At 43.6% G+C, this 21227-nt stretch overlaps 1 protein-coding gene across 2 annotated transcripts; it reads right to left on the bottom strand.

The window, feature by feature from the left end:
* Positions 1-5049: 5049 nt before the first annotated feature.
* On the bottom strand, positions 5050-13720 carry LOC139376276 (ETS-related transcription factor Elf-1-like). 2 transcript variants are annotated; one of them, XM_071118634.1, is made up of 7 exons: positions 13464-13720; positions 12736-12856; positions 10580-10690; positions 10135-10287; positions 9859-9927; positions 6493-6685; positions 5543-6381 (listed from the first exon to the last, which is right to left on the bottom strand). In XM_071118634.1, the coding sequence occupies exons 1-7, from the start codon at positions 13533-13535 to the stop codon at positions 5739-5741; spliced, it is 1362 nt and encodes a 453-aa protein (XP_070974735.1). In that variant the 5' UTR covers positions 13536-13720; the 3' UTR covers positions 5543-5738. The 2 variants fall into 2 exon arrangements, with proteins under 2 accessions (XP_070974736.1, XP_070974735.1); XM_071118635.1 differs by lacking the exons at positions 12736-12856; positions 13464-13720 and adding an exon at positions 11326-11433 and having other exon boundaries at positions 5050-6381.
* Positions 13721-21227: the final 7507 nt, after the last annotated feature.

Raw genomic sequence — 21227 nt, forward strand, 5'->3', positions numbered from 1 at the left:
CACTGCCTGTCATTTCCAATGGGAACTAACGAGCCTCAGTGGGCAGAACAAGCAGAGCCAAGCACGAACTAGCGAGATCCTATTGGTGCGTTCTAGCATCATCTGAATATTTCCGTTAGGGAACACACGCTATGTGAAGCGCGCGTGTGCAATAACTCAATTCCCCATTGCGCTCCTTCTAAACAACGCGATTTTTAACAACTTTTCCAAAGGGTAAAGTTTGCTAAACTTAATCCATTCTGTTCATAACATATTCTAGTTTTGGAAACCCGTATTGAGATCAAATGTTTAATCGATGAGAACATTTGCCTAATGTCGACCAAAATCCATCTCGTTCCATGTTCTCCCACTGCTCGCAGGTGGGCTTCCTGTCACTGCCATATTGGTAGTGAGTGGAAAGGCCAAGCGGATGCTTCATATTTAAACATTCAGTGAAATATCTGTCTCATTGTTATATCTGTGGTGCAGTAAGTGGATTGGAGCACAGCGTAGCAGACATGCGCCGTGCGGGCCTGTCAGCCGGCTAGGCGCAGTTGCTGCTGCTGCTGCTGCTGCTGCTGTCGTTGTTGTTCTTCTTCTTCTTCGACATTATGGCGTTCACACATTTTGTTTGTGCATGCCGCCACCTATTGTGCGGTAGTGTGTAGTCAATCACGTTACATTTTGTGATACAAACATAAAAAAGGAAAGTGAATAAGAAAAAGAAAAACGAACCCTACACCTAATACACCACTATTTCATAAAGATACAAATCACCATCCCATTCCTCCTATATTATTTAAAATATATATATATTTTATTTTTACACATCACTGACAATCTGAAATGGTCCACCCACACAGACAGTGTGGTGAAGTAGGCGCTTGTCAGTACAGTATGTAGGCACAAGTAGGCACAACAGCTCCTCTTCAACCTCAGGAGGCTGAAGAAATGTGGCTTAGCCCCTAAGACCCTCAGAAACCTTTACAGATGCACAATTGAGAGCATCCTGTCGGGATGTATCACCACCTGGTACGGCAACTGTACCGCCTGCAAACACAGGGCTATCCAGAGGGTGGAAGGGTCTGCCCAATGCATCACCAGGGCACAATGCCTGCCCTCCAGGACACCTATAGCAACGATGTCACAGGAAGGCCAAAAAAATCATCAAGGGCATCAACCACCCAAGCCACTGCCTGTTCACCCCGCTATCATCCAGAAGGCGAAGTCAGTACAGGTGCATCAAAGCAGGGACAGGGAGACTGAAAAACAGCTTCTATCTCAAAACCATCAGACTGTTAAATAGCCATCTAGCCAAGTACCACTAGCCAAGTACCACCCAGCTACTCAACCCTGCACATTAGAGGCTGCTGCCCTATGTACATAGACATGAAATCACTGGCCACTATAATAATGGCGCACTAATCACTCGAATAAGGTTTACATACTGCTTTACTCATCTCATATGTATATATTGTATTCTATTCTACTGTATTTCAGTCAACGCCACTATGACATTGCTCGTCCTAATATTTATATATTTCTTAATTCCATTCATTTACTTTTAGATTTGTGTATTGTTGTGAATGATTAGATACTGCTGCACTGCTGGAGCTAGGAACACAAGCATTTCGCTTCACCCGCAATAACATCTTCTAAATAAACTCAGCAAAAAAGAAACGTCCTCTCACTGTCAACTGCGCTTATTTTCAGCAAACTTAACATATGTAAATATTTGTATGAACATAACAAGATTCAACAACTGAGACATAAACTGAGCAAGTTCCACAGACATGTGACTAACAGAAATTGAATAATGTGTCCCTGAACAAAGGGGGGGTCAAAATCAAAAGTAACAGTAAGTATCTGGTGTGGCCACCAGCTGCATTAAGTACTGCAGTGCATCTCCTCCTCATGGACTGCACCTGATTTGCCAGTTCTTGCTGTGCGATGTTATCTCACTCTTCCACCAAGACACCTGCAAGTTCCTGGACATTTCTGGGGGGAATGGCCCTAGCCCTCACCCTCCAATCCGACAGGTCCCAGACATGCTCAATGGGATTGAGATCTGGGCTCTTCGCTGGCCATGGCAGAACACTGACATTCCTGTCTTGCAGGAAATCACGCACAGAACAAGGAGTGTGGCTGGTGGCAATGTCATGCTGGTCATGTCTTGATGAGCCTGCAGGAAGGGTACAACATGAGGGAGGAGGTCTTCCCTGTAACGCACAGTGTTGAGATTGCCTGCAATGACAACAAGCTCAGGCTGATGATGCTGTGACACACCGCCCCAGATCATGACGGACCCTCCACCTCCAAATTGATCCCGTTCCAGAGTACAGGCCTCAGTGTAAAGCTCATTCCTTCGACGATAAACGCAAATCTGACCATCACCCCTGGTGAGACAAAACCGCGACTTGTCAGTGAAGAGCACTTTCTGCCAGTCCTGTCTGGTCCAGCGACGTTCGGTTTGTGCCCATAAGCGACCTTGTTGCCGGTGATGTCTGGTGAGGACCTGCCTTACAACAGGCCTACAAGCCCTCAGTCCAGCCTCTCTCGGCCAATTGCAGACTGTCTGAGCACTGATGGAGGGATTGTGCATTCATGGTGTAACTCGGGCAGTTGTTGATGCCATCCTGTACTTGTCCCACAGGTAGGATGTTCGGATGTACCGATCCTGTGCAGGTGTTGTTACACATGGTCTGCCACTGCGAGGATGATCAGCTGTCCATCCTGTCTCCCTGTAGCGTTGTCTTAGGCATCTCACAGTACTGACATTGCAATTTATTGCCCTGGACACATCTGCAGTCCTCATGCCTCCTTGCAGCATGCCTAAGGCACATTCACACAGATGAGCAGGGACCCTGGGCATCTTTCTTTTGGTGTTTTTCAGTCAGTAGAAAGGCCTCTTTAGTGTCCTAAGTTTTCATAACTGTGACCTTAATTGCCTACCATATGTAAGTTGTTAGTGTCTTAACGACCGTTCCACAGGTGCATGTTCATTAATTGTTTATGGTTCATTGAACAAGCATGGGAAACAGTGTTTAAACCCTTTACAATGAAGATCTGTGAAATTATCTTTGAAAGACAAGGTCTTGAAAAAGGGACATTTCTTTTTTTGCTGAATTTATGTGTATGTGACTAAAACTATTTGATTTGATTTTGACCCTAACTGATCCCTTTTGTTCAACACACCTTGTAACTGCAGTAAAACCTCGTACACCCAAGTGCTTCTCTGCAACTGCCACCACATCTATTTTCTGTCCCGGCACCCCAATGTGGTGGTGGTTGAACCATCTTCCCCCTGAATATAGGACGGCAGAGTCGCTAAATGACTCAAATCTAAATTGACATTCCATTTCTGCAGTACAGTTTATAACCATGGCAATGAATGCTAACAAGTCAACCTTACTGAAGCACAAATTCATAATATTGGCGTAGGCCTACTACTTACACCTGACCCATCGTCCTCTACTCTCTTCTCTGCCTCAGCACACGACACCTTCTGCTCTACTCTGACCCTGGCAACCTGAACCTGTCTCTCTCGCACTGGGCACTTCTGATCCCCAGCATCACGGGCACCACCACAATTGACACACAATGTTTTTTTCCACCTATACTACACAGTCCCTTGTCATCCTGCACACTTCTCAGAACCTCCCTCCAACAAACTGCAGCAACATGACCATGAGCTTGGCATCGGAAACGCCGTAGTGGGTTCAGCACAAACGCTCTCGCTGGATAACATGATTATCAGGTAAAGACTCTGCTTCAAAACGCAAAGGGACAATGTCTTCTCAGTTTCACCATGCTCGCGTCGCACCAAACGGTAGGCGTCACAGACACAGGGATTTTGTGCGGGTGAGGAACATTTAAGGTTTGCCAAAAAACTACCAGGATTCATTTCAAATTATAACTTTTATTTCATGAAAACAATAATTCATTTTTTTTTTTTATCTACTACTTCTGTATAATAAATTGCATGAAAACATCAGAATGAACATCAATAAATTGATTGATAGTATAAAAGCCTGGTACAGCATTTCCACAATGACATTTTAACCATGTTTCTTCACACAATATAACAAATATATCAAAGCCTTCCAGCTAAAGCAGAGTAGCACAAACAATATTATCAAAGGAAAAGATTGCATATGAAAAAAACAAACAAGCTTTTTATTAGGAGCCAAGGTCTTACGGCTTTGCAAGGCATATTAGATAGAGGATCCTCGTAGGAACAGCATAACTAACCATAGATCAGTCAAGGCCAAAAGGGCAACATCATCTTACCTCTTTACAGACTGAGTTAGAACGTTTGGGAACTGGGACCATGTATACTGTGTGCAGAAATAAAAAACGCATACAAACCTGAGACAACTGACGGAAAAACATCAAATACACACACACACACACACACACACACACACACACACACACACACACACACACACACACACACACACACACACACACACACACACACACACACACACACACACACACACACACACACACACACACACACACACACACACACACACACACAACAAAAAACCAAGGCATATACGGTCCAAGAAGGCACAGTCATCGCTACTACAGCATATCATGAATTCATATCTGGAATGCTAACGGGACTGTCTATCAGAAGGGCACTGGGTAGAAGTTGCCCACAGGGGCAAATCTAGGATCAGTTTACCATCTCCAAATAATAACCAGAGAACACCACAAAACTGACTTTAGATCAGTGTCGATAGAACATTACCGACTCCGGCAGAAGTACTTTCACGCTCTCCAAAAAAAAAAACAAGCCGGAGAGAAGTTATCAGGCAGGTTATCAACATTAATACGTCTTCATCTCAAAGCCAACAGTACTGCTGAAAAAATTACACAGAAAACCCCTTTTGATTTAGATTTGCATTATTTCCAGAAAACGTGAACGTAAAGCCTGTGGCCGTTACTGGAAAGTTAACCGTCATAACAATCTCTATGGAATGTACCCCAGCTCAGCTACGACACGTTTACCACAAGCACCGATGGTGTGTCTTCTACTGTTGTGAGTGACAGTGTGAAGTGTGTGTTGAAGATCATCAAGTGTCACAGACATAAAACAATGTTTTAGGCGCAATATGCAGTAGCTCGCGGGCTACAGACCAAGGCCGTCTTTCGTGAAAGCTGGAACAGAATTGTTTGAGGACTTTAGGCACTTTGGTAGGCGAGAGTAAGAGCGGGGACAAATAAATGGCTCGTGAAGAGCTAACATTCGTGCAAAGCTTTGATCATGGCAGAGGAAAGAAAATAGAGAGGGGGAAAAAAGCAGTGTGCAAGCTCCCGTGCATACAGTGGAGCTGAAGTGCAAACAGAGAGAGAAGCGCGGGATGTTGTGCAGAGTGGCTGTCGATTCCAGTGCTCGTCTATCGTCTTTGGTGGAGAATTCGAATGGCCACCATGTTGGTACCAAGAGTTGAAAGACAATGACACTCTACTTAGAATGCCTATTAGAATGTGATCGTCATGGAGTGCTTGGCGCCAACATGGAAGACAGTTTGGTTAACTCTCTGTGAAAAATGGCTCTGGTGCATAAGGGAATGTAAGAGACAAAGACCATACAGATCTGTCACATCTGTAAAATATATCAAATTCACATCACATCTGTCCATCATCGTTCTCTGAGGTCTCCCTTTTCGATCACTGTCCCCTATAGTTGTCTTGACTATGAGGAGATGACAGCGACCGACACTGATCAGATGTCTCGGGGCATCCTACTCCCTGGTCAGTCCTGAGTCGGGGTCCTCCTCTGTCTTAACCTCCAGCTTCCCCTGCTTGACAGGGCAGGTCACGGGCTGTAACTGCAGAGTCACTATCTGACTGGTGGTCTGTTCTGCAGTAGCAGCCTGTCTCTCACACATACTCCCCAGCAGCTGAGCGGTTCTGAAGACCGACCCGTGCTGACCAGGCTGCAGAGACTGAACGTTCTGCAGGGTGCGCAGCATCTCAGCTGAGATTATAGGCAGGTGCTGCTGCTGGATCAGACTGCCTCCCAGTGGTCGAAGAACTGTTCTGCGCTGGGCTGGGGATCGGGACTCGGATTTTGGGCCGGGTTGGTGCCACTGGGCTGTTGCCGGACTACAGCTGCTCTGTCTGGACCTTTGGTAACCTGGTCTAGAGGAGGGGGGAAGAGGAGGGAAAGAATGCTCGTAGGACGCTAAATCGTCCAGGGATTGGTCGCTGGAGGGCGGACTTTCCTCTGGGTCATCTGGAACGTCTCCATCGTCCTCATGATTGCCTTGGTCCTCCTGGTCTTCATCACCACTGATGAAGACCATGTCCTTGGGCAGGGAAGCAAACTGGTACACCAGCCTCTGGCCCTCCACCTTGTTCAGGATCCCACGCTGGTAGTAGTACCTGTTAGAGACAGAGAGAGGTCAGCTTTGATACACACCTGCAGGACCACAGATAGAAAGTTAAGTTTTGTTAAAATGAATAATAATAATATGTAAGTTAACTACAGCGTACCTGAGAGCTCGGCCCATGGTCTCATAGTTCATGTCTGGTTTGTTCTTGTGTTTGCCCCAGAGTCGGGCCACAGCCTTAGAGTTGACCAGCTTAAAGATCCCTGCATGCCGATTGGTCCATTTGATGTAGCGGGGGCAGGCCTGTCGGTCTTGAAGAAGCTCAATCAGGAACTGCCACAGATACAGAGTGTTACCTGAAACACAGGCAAATGAGAGGTGAGATTGAGTGTTCTGGTGTGTGTGTATATATATATATATGTGTGTGTGTGTATATGTATGTATGTATATGTGTGTGTGTATGTATGTGTATGTATGTGTGTGTGTATGTATGTGTGTGTATGTGTGTGTGTATGTATGTGTGTGTATGTGTGTGTATGTATGTGTGTGTATGTATGTGTGTGTGTATGTATGTACAGTGCCTTGCGAAAGTATTCGGCCCCCTTGAACTTTGCGACCTTTTGCCACATTTCAGGCTTCAAACATAAAGATATAAAACTGTATTTTTTTGTGAAGAATCAACAACAAGTGGGACACAATCATGAAGTGGAACGACATTTATTGGATATTTCAAACTTTTTTAACAAATCAAAAACTGAAAAATTGGGCGTGTAAAATTATTCAGCCCCTTTACTTTCAGTGCAGCAAACTCTCTCCAGAAGTTCAGTGAGGATCTCTGAATGATCCAATGTTGACCTAAATGACTAATGATGATAAATACAATCCACCTGTGTGTAATCAAGTCTCCGTATAAATGCACCTGCACTGTGATAGTCTCAGAGGTCCGTCAAAAGCGCAGAGAGCATCATGAAGAACAAGGAACACACCAGGCAGGTCCGAGATACTGTTGTGAAGACGTTTAAAGCCGGATTTGGATACAAAAAGATTTCCCAAGCTTTAAACATCCCAAGGAGCACTGTGCAAGCGATAATATTGAAATGGAAGGAGTATCAGACCACTGCAAATCTACCAAGACCTGGCCGTCCCTCTAAACGTTCAGCTCATACAAGGAGAAGACTGATCAGAGATGCAGCCAAGAGGCCCATGATCACTCTGGATGAACTGCAGAGATCTACAGCTGAGGTGGGAGACTCTGTCCATAGGACAACAATCAGTCGTATATTGCACAAAACTGGCCTTTATGGAAGAGTGGCAAGAAGAAAGCCATTTCTTAAAGATATCCATAAAAAGTGTTGTTTAAAGTTTGCCACAAGCCACCTGGGAGACACACCAAACATGTGGAAGAAGGTGCTCTGGTCAGATGAAACCAAAATTGAACTTTTTGGCAACAATGCAAAACGTTATGTTTGGCGTAAAAGCAACACAGCTGAACACATCATCCCCACTGTCAAACATGGTGGTGGCAGCATCATGGTTTGGGCCTGCTTTTCTTCAGCAGGGACAGGGAAGATGGTTAAAATTGATGGGGAGATGGATGGAGCCAAATACAGGACCATTCTGGAAGAAAACCTGATGGAGACTGCAAAAGACCTGAGACTGGGACGGAGATTTGTCTTCCAACAAGACAATGATCCAAAACATAAAGCAAAATCTACAATGGAATGGTTAAAAAATAAACATATCCAGGTGTTAGAATGGCCAAGTCAAAGTCCAGACCTGAATCCAATCGAGAATCTGTGGAAAGAACTGAAAACTGCTGTTCACAAATGCTCTCCATCCAACCTCACTGAGCTCGAGCTGTTTTGCAAGGAGGAATGGGAAAAAATGTCAGTCTCTCGATGTGCAAAACTGATAGAGACATACCCCAAGCGACTTACAGCTGTAATCGCAGCAAAAGGTGGCGCTACAAAGTATTAACTTAAGGGGGCTGAATAATTTTGCACGCCCAATTTTTCAGTTTTTGGTTTGTTAAAAAAGTTTGAAATATCCAATAAATGTCGTTCCACTTCATGATTGTGTCCCACTTGTTGATTCTTCACAAAAAAAAATACAGTTTTATATCTTTATGTTTGAAGCCTGAAATGTGGCAAAAGGTCGCAAAGTTCAAGGGGGCCAAATACTTTCGCAAGGCACTGTATGTGTGTGTGTGTGTGTATGTGTGTGTGTGTGTGTGTGTGTGTGTATGCATGTGTGTATGTGTGTGTGTGTGTGTGTGTGTGTGTGTGTGTGTGTGTGTGTGTGTGTGTGTATATGTATGTACAGTGCCTTGCGAAAGTATTCGGCCCCCTTGAACTTTGCGACCTTTTGCCACATTTCAGGCTTCAAACATAAAGATATAAAACTGTATTTTTTTGTGAAGAATCAACAACAAGTGGGACACAATCATGAAGTGGAACGACATTTATTGGATATTTCAAACTTTTTTAACAAATCAAAAACTGAAAAATTGGGCGTGCAAAATTATTCAGCCCTCTTAAGTTAATACTTTGTAGCGCCACCTTTTGCTGCGATTACAGCTGTAAGTCGCTTGGGGTATGTCTCTATCAGTTTTGCACATCGAGAGACTGACATTTTTTCCCATTCCTCCTTGCAAAACAGCTCGAGCTCAGTGAGGTTGGATGGAGAGCATTTGTGAACAGCAGTTTTCAGTTATTTCCACAGATTCTCGATTGGATTCAGGTCTGGACTTTGACTTGGCCATTCTAACACCTGGATATGTTTATTTTTGAACCATTCCATTGTAGATTTTGCTTTATGTTTTGGATCATTGTCTTGTTGGAAGACAAATCTCCGTCCCAGTCTCAGGTCTTTTGCAGACTCCATCAGGTTTTCTTCCAGAATGGTCCTGTATTTGGCTCCATCCATCTTCCCATCAATTTTAACCATCTTCCCTGTCCCTGCTGAAGAAAAGCAGGCCCAAACCATGATGCTGCCACCACCATGTTTGACAGTGGGGATGGTGTGTTCAGGGTGATGGGCTGTGTTGCTTTTACGCCAAACATAACGTTTTGCATTGTTGCCCTGTATATGCATGTATGTGTGTATTATTGTATGTATGTGTGTGTGTGTGTGTGTGTGTATATATGTGTATATATGTGTGTATATGTATGTGTGTGTGTGTGTGTGTGTGTATGTATGTATGCGTGTATATGTATGTATGTGTGTGTGTGTATATGTATGTATGTATGTGTGTGTGTGTGTGAGTGTGTATGTGTATATGAATGTATGTGTATGTATATGTATGTATGTATGTATGTGTGTGTGTATGTATATGAATGTATGTGTGTGTGTATGTATGTGTGTGTGTATGTATATGAATGTGTGTGTATGTGTCTGTGTGTGTGTGTGTGTATGTGTGTGTGTGTGTGTGTGTATGTATGTGTATGTATGTGTGTGTGTGTGTGTGTGTGTATGTATGTATGTGTGTGTGTGTGTGTGTATGTATGTGTGTGTATGTATGTGTGTGTACCTTTCCTGTATTTTCCCCTCTTGAATGTGATGTCCGGTGTGGGAGATTCAGGCCTTTTGGATTTCTTACCTGAAACACATAAGAGTTTTTATTTTACTGTGACAATGACGTAATTGACATTGTAAATTACAGCAGTCCATAAAAACATATGTGAGAAAGCACAAAATAAGTAATATTGTCAGAACTGATGAGCAGACATATGTGCTAAGGTTATGATTACAATTTATAGTTTGAAAACATGGCCAGATAATGACATAAGTCAAATTACAGTCTGACCTCTCTTCTTCGGTTGCTCGGCAACAGTCTCCCTCTGCAGCGTGACCCACTGCGGCTGGCCCAGAGCTCCCACAATGTCCTCTACTGACACCATCAACTGGTGGGTAACGGGCGATGTGATGACATCATCCAGGGAGGGAACGTACAGCTGGGCTAGAGGGGAGGAGACAAACACACACTGTTGGGGCTCAGAGCGTAATGAATGGGTCTACAAGGAGACCATTAGATTACATGATGTCAACATCTGCTCCAAATCAGTGCAGAAATATGGATGTTTGTTTGCCCTAGACAAGAAACATGGTGACGGTAGTCAACAAGCTAAATGTTCAGCGACATCTGAGAAGTTCACGCAAAGACCGAGTCAAGACAAGTTACTCACTGAGCTGCTAGCTAAGACTAGCTGTGTGTGTGTGTGTGTGTGTGTGTGTGTGTGTCTCTTTCTCACTGTAGTGCTGTTGGTCCAGAGAGAGGGATTCGGGGGAGTCCATGTTGAGGAGAGTCTCAGCTGCCACCAATGTTTCCATGGTTTCCTCATCTCCACTCTCACTGCCCTCCACTGGATAGAGAGAAGGGGGGGGGGGGGGGGGGGGGGGGGGGGGGGTAAAGGGAAGAGATGGAGAGAGACGAGGGGAGCTCAATATCGAGAGAAACGGTGTGATGCCTCAGCATGACCTAATGGCTCTGTCTGTAGGCACACCCCTAGTGATGGGACAGCGGGAATAAACAAGGCGGCTAGCTAACTACTTCATCTGCGTTTCCCAAACTCAGTCCACGGGACCCAAATGGTTGCACGTCTTGTTTTTCTGCCCCAACACTGCACAGCGGATAAAAATGGTCAAAGCTAGATGATTAGTTGATTATTTGAATCAGCTGTGTAGTGCTAGGGCAAAACTGTGCACAGAGTTTTTGGAAACCGTGTACTACACTGTTAGTAAGCCCATCTTTCTTCCACAACGACAGTCTAACTGTATATTCTCAAGCTGGCAAATCCTAGCTTTAACAGAGATGATGCTAAGGTTGCAACATGCCACGGTAAACGATTGACAGTGAGCTATCTAAAAGTAGAAAATAAAAAAGAAGCTAACGTTGTTAGTTGCTAAATTAGGTAGTTCAAAGTTAGGTTAGCTAACTAGCTAGACAGTTACAGGAGTAGACAAGTAAAGTTACAAAACCAATTTGCCACAAACTTACTTGCATAGACTAAGATCCTCGCTACTCAATAATTACTTCCATGAACTGTTTCACTGCAGAGAGCCACATGACTATCAACTTTACCAAAACTGCAGCAGCCACAAGAAGACATGTTTTGTTTCACTTCCTGGATTTGAGAACTCCTCTGATTGGGCCAAATGCGATGGCCATAGTACGCATGTGCACAGACAGTTTACAGTCCCCTCATCAACACGAGCAGAGACAGCTAGCTCGAGTATTTATTTAAGCTTTGTTAGAAACAAGGATCGGACCCTTTCACGCTCTCCAATTTTCGACTAAAATGACACCCAAATATAACTGCCTGTAGCTCAGAACCTGAAGCAAGGATATGCATATTCTTGATACCATTGGAAAATAGACACTTTGACATTTGTGGAAATGTGAAATTAATTTAGGAGAATATAACACATTACATCTGGTAAAAGATAATACAAAGAAAAAAAACAGTTTTCTCCAGTTTTTTTACCATCATCTTTGAAATGCAAGAGAAAGGCCATCCTTTAGATTTTGGCCACTAGAAGGCAACAGTGTATGTGCAAAGTTTAAGACTGATCCAATGAACCATTGTATATCTGTTCAAAATGTTGCATCAAGACTGCCCAAATGTGCCTAACTGGTTAATTAAAACATTTTCAAGTTCATAATTGTGCACTCTCCTCAAACAATAGCATGGTATTCTTTCACTGTAATAAATCAAATCAAATAGCTACTGTAAATTGGACAGTGCAAGAATTAACAAGAATTTAAGCTTTCTGCCCATATCAGATATGTCTATATCCTGGGAAATGTTCTTGTTACTTACAACCTCATGTTAATCACATTAGCCTAAGTTAGCTCAACCATCCCACGGGGGGGACACAGATCCAGTAGAGGTTTTAAGTTAGGTTAAACTATATTGATTTGAAATTGCTCTGTTGTTAAATTTGAGTAGTGATACATGTGCCACAAACACAGCAACTAGCTTCATAGCGATCTCTTTGTAGTGTGGTAGCTAAACTATCTACCATAGCTAGCTAGCTAACTGGCTAACCACCTTCCATACATCACACTGAATGTACGATGTCTTCATCAGCTATTTATTTTTGCCCAGCACTGGTACTTATGTGCATATTACCCTCCTGTTTTACACTGACAGTTTCTCTCAGGAGCTGAATGAAGCCGTGGAGCCTAAACCCACATCCTAAAAAACGCCAGACCCCTTACCCTAAACACTAACCGCCAACATCTTGCCTGAACATAGGCCTCCTAAAGTACTACAAAACAATGTTAAGTGTGCCTGTTTCTGTCTCTGCAGGTGCTGTTGAGGATGCCAAGAAAGCCCAGCAGCTCAATCCCAGCCCTTCCCTTTCCCTTCATGAGAGCAGGGCAGGTGTGTGCATGTGTTGTTACCTGTTGTTAGCAGGTGGTCGTCTGTGTGTGTCTGCTCACAGGCCAGGCCTGAGTAGGAGAGCAGGTGGGAGTGTGGGACCTGCTCCACTATCACCGCAGGAGAGGCCAAGTGCTCATCCAGCTGCAACACAGAGGGACAAATGATCTGTCATTCCCTTTAATTCCGTTCTAATTCATTCTATCCAACGCTTTAGGGGCATATAAATTCAGATATTTTCAAAGTGTTTGATATTGTAAATCAATTCAGGGGTATTGGGTACGGCTACCAGAAACTCAGTTCAAGGGAAAGTGTACTAACATCTGTGCCTTAAGGTTCCAACCTCTAGGCAGATGTTGTAGTACACAGACATACAGTGAAACGAGACTAGATGTTATGGTGATAGAGAAATGTAAGTGAGCAGACTACTTTCGCTGTTGTTTTTTTTTTAAATAGCTCAGTGTGTTCCTAATGGACATTGGCGTGGGATGCTTCAATAACTACGGCTGACGTCGTCATCGTGTCATGCTTGGCTACCGTTTGTCTCGACTCTACCACTGCGTTCAATACAGCTCGTCTGCACTTTGATACTTGATTCCCCAAGTGGTTCTACATTGACGCGCAATTCCAGAGGAGGCGTTGATGCTTTATCTGTTGGCGTGCGCACACACACACACACGCACGCACGCACGCACGCACACACGCTCATGCACACACACACGCTCATGCACACACACACAGTCGCTCCCACCTGTAGTCCGTTATTCACGCGGTCGCTGGCATACTCAAAGATGAGTTCCGTCTGCTGCAGCATGGCAGACATCCCAGGAGACTCTGATGGCAGCTCTACGATGTCTTCATCCTAGCATTCCACGTTAGATGTCCAAACAGTTTCACACCCTCTACGTTTTTAGGTCCCAGAGCACCGGATATGAGTTAGAAGTGTCAAATCACAGGTTCTTGGCTTTGCTACTTGGCAAAATGGTCGAGATAAAATCCTGCAGGCCTCCTCAGTAGACGGTCCGTAGATGAAGTGCTGAACAAGAGCATAGTTACTTGTTTTCTCTTCTTCACGGTTTCTATTCTCGATGAGGAAGTGTAGGCCGCCAACGGTCCTGTGGTCGTAACCTGCGAAAAGGGAACAGAGACAGAGGGGTGGGGGTATGGGGGGGATGGAAATAGAAAAATATATAAATAACATTAGAGAAGGTTCTTCAGGGCATGATAACTCTACATGTACTCTACATGTGCCACACTCTTTCGGATCAAACACACACCTTGAGCAAAGTGCAGACAATGAACAGGATCACATGATCAGGGCTCTCTAAACTCTGCTGGTAGAAGAACAGTCTGTTAGGAAGACCCAGGGCAAAAACAATGTCTGCCAAGCTGAGCCAAGGCCTCTTACAACCAGCAACTATTTATATACCTTCCTCTTACCACGTTCTTTATTCTGTTCTCTCTCTCTCTCGCTCTCTCTCTCTCTCCTTTCTTATCTCCCCTTCCAAAGAAGCCAAACCAGCAACAGGAAAGAAGCTTCCGGAGTGAGTCATGAGTGTGTGTTATATGAGTGTACTGTATGTGTGGAAGGGAGGTAGGGGAGGCAAAAACGAGCAGCTGTATCTGCTCAGAGGTCCTAATGCTCAGGTCGCACAATGGGCATCTGCGTTAGGGTGTGTCTGTGTCGTGTGTCTGTGAAAAGAAACTCCTCATTTCAAGATATAGTGTTTTTCCTCTGGTTCGGTATGCCAGGAATGTGTTTGGAATAGCTGCTATGAGAGATAAGCACAGAACTAACAGACAGACACACAGGGTTAGATTACTACAGGGAGAAGGATGGGGGAATCACAAAAGGGGCTAGATAATGATTGACTGTGTATTTGATGTGTGTTTCATCTCGTTAGGATTTCTTCCACATCTTCACACATATGGGATTAGTTGTTAAACAACAAACAAGTTTGACAAACCTACATCTGACAAATTGACATCTTCGTCCTACATCATTAGGTTACATATACTTGGTCTGTTGTTCCACAGAAATGTGCTTATACAACCATCATCACTGTCTCTGAAAGACACAACCCCCAACCATAACCCAGCCCTGGCCTGTCCTCTCTGCATTCACGACAGGCATTGTCCATTATGTCAGTTAGATAGGATCACACACACACATTCCTGTATGCCTCTGGTTTCTTTCTGACTCTCCTCCACTCACTCACCTCCCTATTTGTTCACTCACTCAGTCACCCATTTTCTCCACTCGTTTACTCACCTGTCCTCTTCTCTTCAGGCAGTTACTGACTGCTGTTAGCACCAGAAAATCCTGTTTCTGATGTTGCTGGTCTACCATGTCCCCTTGCTCCCTCCTTCTCTCTTTCTCCCTCCCTCCCTCCCTCCCTCTCTCTCTCTCTCTCTCTCAGGTGTCAGGTTGCAGCTCGGTGACAGGCACCATGACGACAGTTGTTATGCTACACACCTGCGTTTACCTGATCTCCTCCCACTCTACCCTTAACCCTTTAGAGAAAGAGAGAGAGTGAGAGGAGACTTCCCTAGAGAGACAAAGAGCTGCTCGCAGGGCGGACATGCATGCTGTAGTCATATGCCTATGCATTTTGAATGCCAATATGTTTTCACAGGAGACTTCTGGGAATGCCAAACAGAAAATGTCTCCATTTGCTGTTCTGTTTTGCTTGTGTTCAGCAGATATTGTTGCAATATGTGTTGTTGCTTGCATAGCATAGGGTATAATGTGATACTTGACACTTGTGGCAGCACTGGTCACAATGGAGAGGAAAGCCTGTTGGTAGTCTGTTGGTAGTCAAGACTGTTCAACCCCCTCCTCCATACTGCCCAATGTGGGTTTCCTGTTCTAAGCTGACAGCATGTGCGTGTATGTGCATGACGGCTAAGAGAGCAAGATGCAACTGAGGCTGTTATCGCACAGGAAGCACAACCCTTTCTGTGGGCTCCACTTCCTCCTGAGAGAAAGGGAGGGAGCGGAGGAGGCCTATTATAACGCGGGAAAAGCTGTCACCACGGAGACCAATGTTCCGTTGTACGTCTGCCAGACTGCCATCTTGTATTATGCTGGTTTAGAATGTTGGGTTACCAGTAACGTTTCTCCATGTTTTCTGTTTCTCTCTGTATGTTCCAATATTGTTAAATGGCTCCTGCACTTGTCCCCCCCACATACACACACACACACACACACAATGGTGACAAAATGAGTTTTTTCAGACCTTTTGGGACATGACACAGTCCATCCCAAGGTTCCTCTATTACACACACGTCTGTGTCTGTGGCTTCAGTCATATCTGAGCCTGTGATGTCGCTGCCAGGCCCTTAGGGACAGTGATACGCTTCATAACACACTCAATGCCCTGTGTGTGTGTGTGTGTGTGTGTGTGTGTGTGTGTGTGTGTGTGTGTGTGTGTGTGTGTGTGTGTAAAGAAAGCACATTGTGAACTAGGCCAGGCAGATAGAGGAACAAGGAAAGAAGCTGATAAGCTTCCTCTTTTGCCCCAGGTGACCAAGCCTAGCCAATCTAACATGGATAAATTATGGGACTCTGAATAACATTACATGTTTTGATGAGCAACAAATCTTAAAGGGATACTTTGCAATTTTGGCAATGAGGGCCTTTATCTACTTCTGAGTGGAAGACCTGAGTGGCGCAGCTGTCTAAGGCACTGCATCTCAGTGCAAGAGGCTTCACTACAGTCCCTGGTTTGAAACCAGGCTATATTACATCTGGCTGTGATTGAGAGTCCCATAGGGCGGCGCACAATTGGCCCAGCATCGTCCGGGGTAGGCTGTCATTGTAAAAAATGATTTGTTCTTAGCTGACTTTCCTAGTAAATAAAGGTTCAATTCAAAAATAAATTCCCCAGAGCCAGGTGAAATCATGGATATCATTTTTATGTCTCTGCGTGCAGTTTGATGGAAGTTGCTAACTAGCGCAAGCGCAATGACTGAAAGTCAATGGGTATATGCTAGCAGATACACATAGACTTCCAGTCAGTGAAGTCTATGGGTACATGCTAGCATGTTAGCAGATACCCATAGACTTCCAGTCATTGCGCTAATGCTAGTTAGCATTGGCTCGCAAAACCACCTCTAACTTACTTCATACTGGACACAGAGACTTAAAAATCTGATTTCAGCTGACTCTAGGGAAGTAGATAAAAGGCCTCTTTGCCAAAATCCTGAATAATCTCTTTAACCCCCTGTGTGTGTGTGTGTGTGTGTGTGTGCATGTGCATGTTGAACTTTTTATCTTTCTCATCTGCAAAGCCACAGGTGCCTGGAAACTTTATGTAAATACTCTAAAGCCCTAAACAAACAGACAGGCACACAGATAGAACACGGAGAGATAAGAACTCTAAAATACAACACACATTAGAACCCTAAGCCTCCTTGAATTGGGTTTTCCTCACGTGGATGCCAGACTCACAACCTCAGTCCTAGGGTTGCTGCGATGTTCAACTGCAGAGCACAAAACACTTTCACTTCAATCTCGAGCTACTACACAGGCCCACCCACCTCCTTCTTATCACAATACCATTGTTTTTGTCAAGTAAATCATTAACAGTCACACTGGTGTTTGGGCTTTTGAATGTAAACCCAATGTAAGTCTTATGATGCGCAGTGTTTTAAAACAGAATAGAAGTACTCTGAAACACCCAAAGTGGTTCTTCAATCTGAATATTGGTGTTTTTAAGAGTGTGGTGAAAACACTTTTGGGGGTTTCAGTACATGTAAAAGGCAACATTAAAACACACAGACACACACACACAAATATATTATACCTTCAATGCTTTATTTAGACAGATTAAAAACAGGAGACAGAGAAGGAGTGAAAGGGGGACAGGTGACTTCTGGGGCAGTAAGATGGTACATTTCATTTTTTTAAAAATGGGAATGTTACACACATTCACACAGCCAGTGTAAAATTAATATTCAAAAAAAAAATCATTGACACCAAAACAACCAACATACTTAATAGAAATTAACGTAAGTAATTTCAATGATTTATTAATTTCCTTTTACCCCCCCAAAAAATAATAATACATACAACTTAATATGTTGCTCAAAAATGTAAGTATATTATGATGATAACCAAAGAGAGAGAATTGGTTGATTGAACACATTTGAAGTCTGGTTTTAATCTCTTTGCACTTCCTATCTTGCCGTTTGACTCTGTTTTTAGAGTATTGTGGGTAATTCAAAATGTTTAGACTTTATTATTCGTATTGTTATTATTATTTTACACAATGTTGTATTCACCTTTGAAAAATAAAAGTATACTTCTATATGAGTATTAATTAACCCTTTTTACACTCGTGGGAATTGGCCTGTATGAATAGGGCTAAATTGAAATGTTTCTTACAGAAGTTGTATGAAATGCATTATAACGGCTTTCTTCCTGGGAAAGAGAGGACCAAAGCGCAGCGTGGTGAGTGTTCATCTTCTTTAATAATAAATCCCAACTGAACACTTCAATTTACAAAACAACAAATGTGAAAACCCGAAAAGAGACAATGACTAACACCTGCCTCTGATTGAGAACCATATCAGGCCATACATAGAAACGGACAAACTAGACACACAACATAGAATGCCCACCCAGCTCACGTCCTGACCAACACTAAACAAGGAAAACACGTGACATGCATGCGCATAAGCATGGTAGCAATTGAAAGGGAACAGTTTGGAGATCATGGGAGCCACACGCCTCTCCAAATTGTGCACCGTTCCTCAGTAATTTCATTCTAGTCTTCAACTAGAAGGTGCTTTGAGCTCTCCTAGCTGTGCCATTGAGGGACGAGAGCAAGCACACTTGTAGTTGTCTTGTTTGTTGTTGCGTTTGTTGTTTACGCCATCCAAAAATGGCCCGTTGTACATCGCAATCTGGGTCAGGTTGGCATCATTTGAAAGCTTGTTCTATTGCCAACATGAGTAGCTAAGTTATAAAATATGATCTTACCAGGGGAGGCTGCTGAGGGGAGGACGGCTCATAATAATGGCTGGAACGGGAGCATATGGAATGGCGTCAAACACATGGAAACCATGTGTTTGATGTATTTGATACCGTTCCACCTATTCCGCTCCAGCCAATAGCACGAGCCCGTCCTCCCCAATTAAGTCGCCACCCACCTCCCTTGGATCTTCACAAGGCAATTCAGAGAAACTGATGGTAATTTTTGGTGCGTATAGAAAGGAGTCATGAGGTGCATTCAGAGGCAGTGGATTTTCTTCACAATAGACAAACAAAAGCTCTGTCCTGCTCAGAACAACCCAGGGTATGAGGCCATGTCATCTTGTAACTAACTATACACTAAACATAGTGATAAAAAAATGTTAACACTATATGACGTTCATTTTATGATATGGAAATGTGAAGTGCAAATTTGGACTCGGGTGTTTGGCTTGCTTGTATGACATCAAGGCAGTCCCACTGGGCACAGACGTCAATTCAGTCTCTATTCCACGTTGGTTTAACGTCATGTCATCGAAATGATACGGAAACAACGTTGATTCAATTCAGCGTGTGCCCAGTGGGGTATTTATTATAATCCTCAACGTCTCCTCTTTCAAAATACATTGAGCCCTGTTTATTTGTAGCATTTCCCTCACACAGACAACAACATTCGCAAAAAGTTGCCCAATTAACGGATGGGATGGGGTCAACTTCTTGTCTCCCGCGGTGCTAAAGTTCAGAGCGGCTGTGAGTCAAAACCCATACAGTGACGTGAAGCGGAGCTCTGACGTCATGTATAGCATGTTACTATACAGACGAAAGAAACGTTCAACCCGTATACATACGGGTACTAGTGTAAAGGGCCGTGAGTTGTAATGTAATCGCGATGAAGGGATATCGAAACCCGTCAAAATGACGTTCAGTCACGAAACGACCCATTCCCACATGTTCATCTTCACACTTTAGAGGCAGATACCGTCACAAACTTCTAACAATAACTAGTCGGGGGGAAAACACCAAACTGACCTCCAATCAGTATCCAAGGGGTGACTTCATCGTACTCCGCAGACTACTGCTCTGCTTCCTCTTTCCCCTAAGGGCTCCCCTGCTATCCCTGGGATGTCCCTACCCCATTGGTTGAAATGTTACATGTTTAAGGCAAGGGTTAAAGGGATACTTCAAGATTTTGGCAATGAGGCCTTTATGTACCATCGCAGAATCAGATGAACTCATGGATACACTTTTATCTCTCTGCTTGCAGTTTGAAGGAAGTGTCGTGTCTTTGGCATCCTTGAGCTGAAGATGAATCTTTATCAAAAATTCTCTGTAATTATTATTACGTGGTTAAACTACTTAATCATGTAACTGTAATTAACTAGGACGTCGGGGCACCAAGGAAAATATTCAGATTACAATGTTAGAATTTTCCTAATATAACTTTCAGATATTTTAATATCTGATCACTTAGTCTTCTGATTAATGAATTATTCTTAAATTGTTGGTTATCTGCACGAACCCAGTCTTCACTATGAGTCATCCATACATCAATTGTCTTAAAATGATTTATTTACTAACTAAGTACTCACAGAAATGCATTACACAAACAAACAAAGTGGATATGGTTACAAAGAAATGATAGGAGAATGTGCCCTAGTGGGCTAAACCGGCATGGCGGCTTGTTAGACAAAAGGGGAGTGGGGGTCAGCTGAGAAGACCCTACAGTTGATAATTGTAACAATTGAAATGCTAATACTTTGCACATGAACGCTCACTCATTCGGGAATAATTGCAATCAATATATATATTTACGCTCAGTGTGTCATCGGGATCTCTGTTGGAAAGTTTGTTTCTGTTGGAGAGTTTGTCCGCCCGCCCTCTCTCTCTCTCTCTCTCTCTCTCTCTCTCTCTCTCTCTCTCTCTCTCGCTCTGTCGTGGTTAGAATGGATAGTTCAGAGTGACGTTCATTCATGTCGTTATAGAATAGATGTTTCGGCGGTTGTCGGTCTTCGCGTTCAATGATACCGAATTCCTAGCTGCAGACTAGTAATTAATATGAAATACTTGCTCTTATTCTGTCGGTATCGATAGTCTAAGAGTTTAACCACGTGGGATGGTTAAAAGATTCAGCAATCTACTCAAACCCTTATTTCCCTCTGTGATAGAGGTACTGGTCTGGTCTCAAACCGTGGCCCTCTCGTTATCGAGGTAAGCTGGTCTGGTGATAGAAAACCCAGGTGGGGGTCCTGTCTGTGCCCCTGGGGGCGTGCCAATGACTTAGTGAAACTTTAAACAGAAATACAATTCTCTCACATTAACATCATTACATAGCATCCGTCATTTCACAAATAGTATCATCTTTACTCATTCATCTTGTACAACAATTAGATGTAAGCCTCATAACTGAGGCTAATGTATAAACAGCGTTATGGTAATGTGGCTGTTTTGTCTCTCACGAGTTTCACAAAATTGTACCAAACGGACCAGTTCGTAGCTGGATTCTTCACCAATCTTTTATACCTTCTCCAGAACATAAAT

Source organism: Oncorhynchus clarkii, chromosome 20 (genome assembly GCF_045791955.1).
Source record: "Oncorhynchus clarkii lewisi isolate Uvic-CL-2024 chromosome 20, UVic_Ocla_1.0, whole genome shotgun sequence".
NCBI classification, from domain to species: Eukaryota; Metazoa; Chordata; class Actinopteri; order Salmoniformes; family Salmonidae; genus Oncorhynchus; species Oncorhynchus clarkii.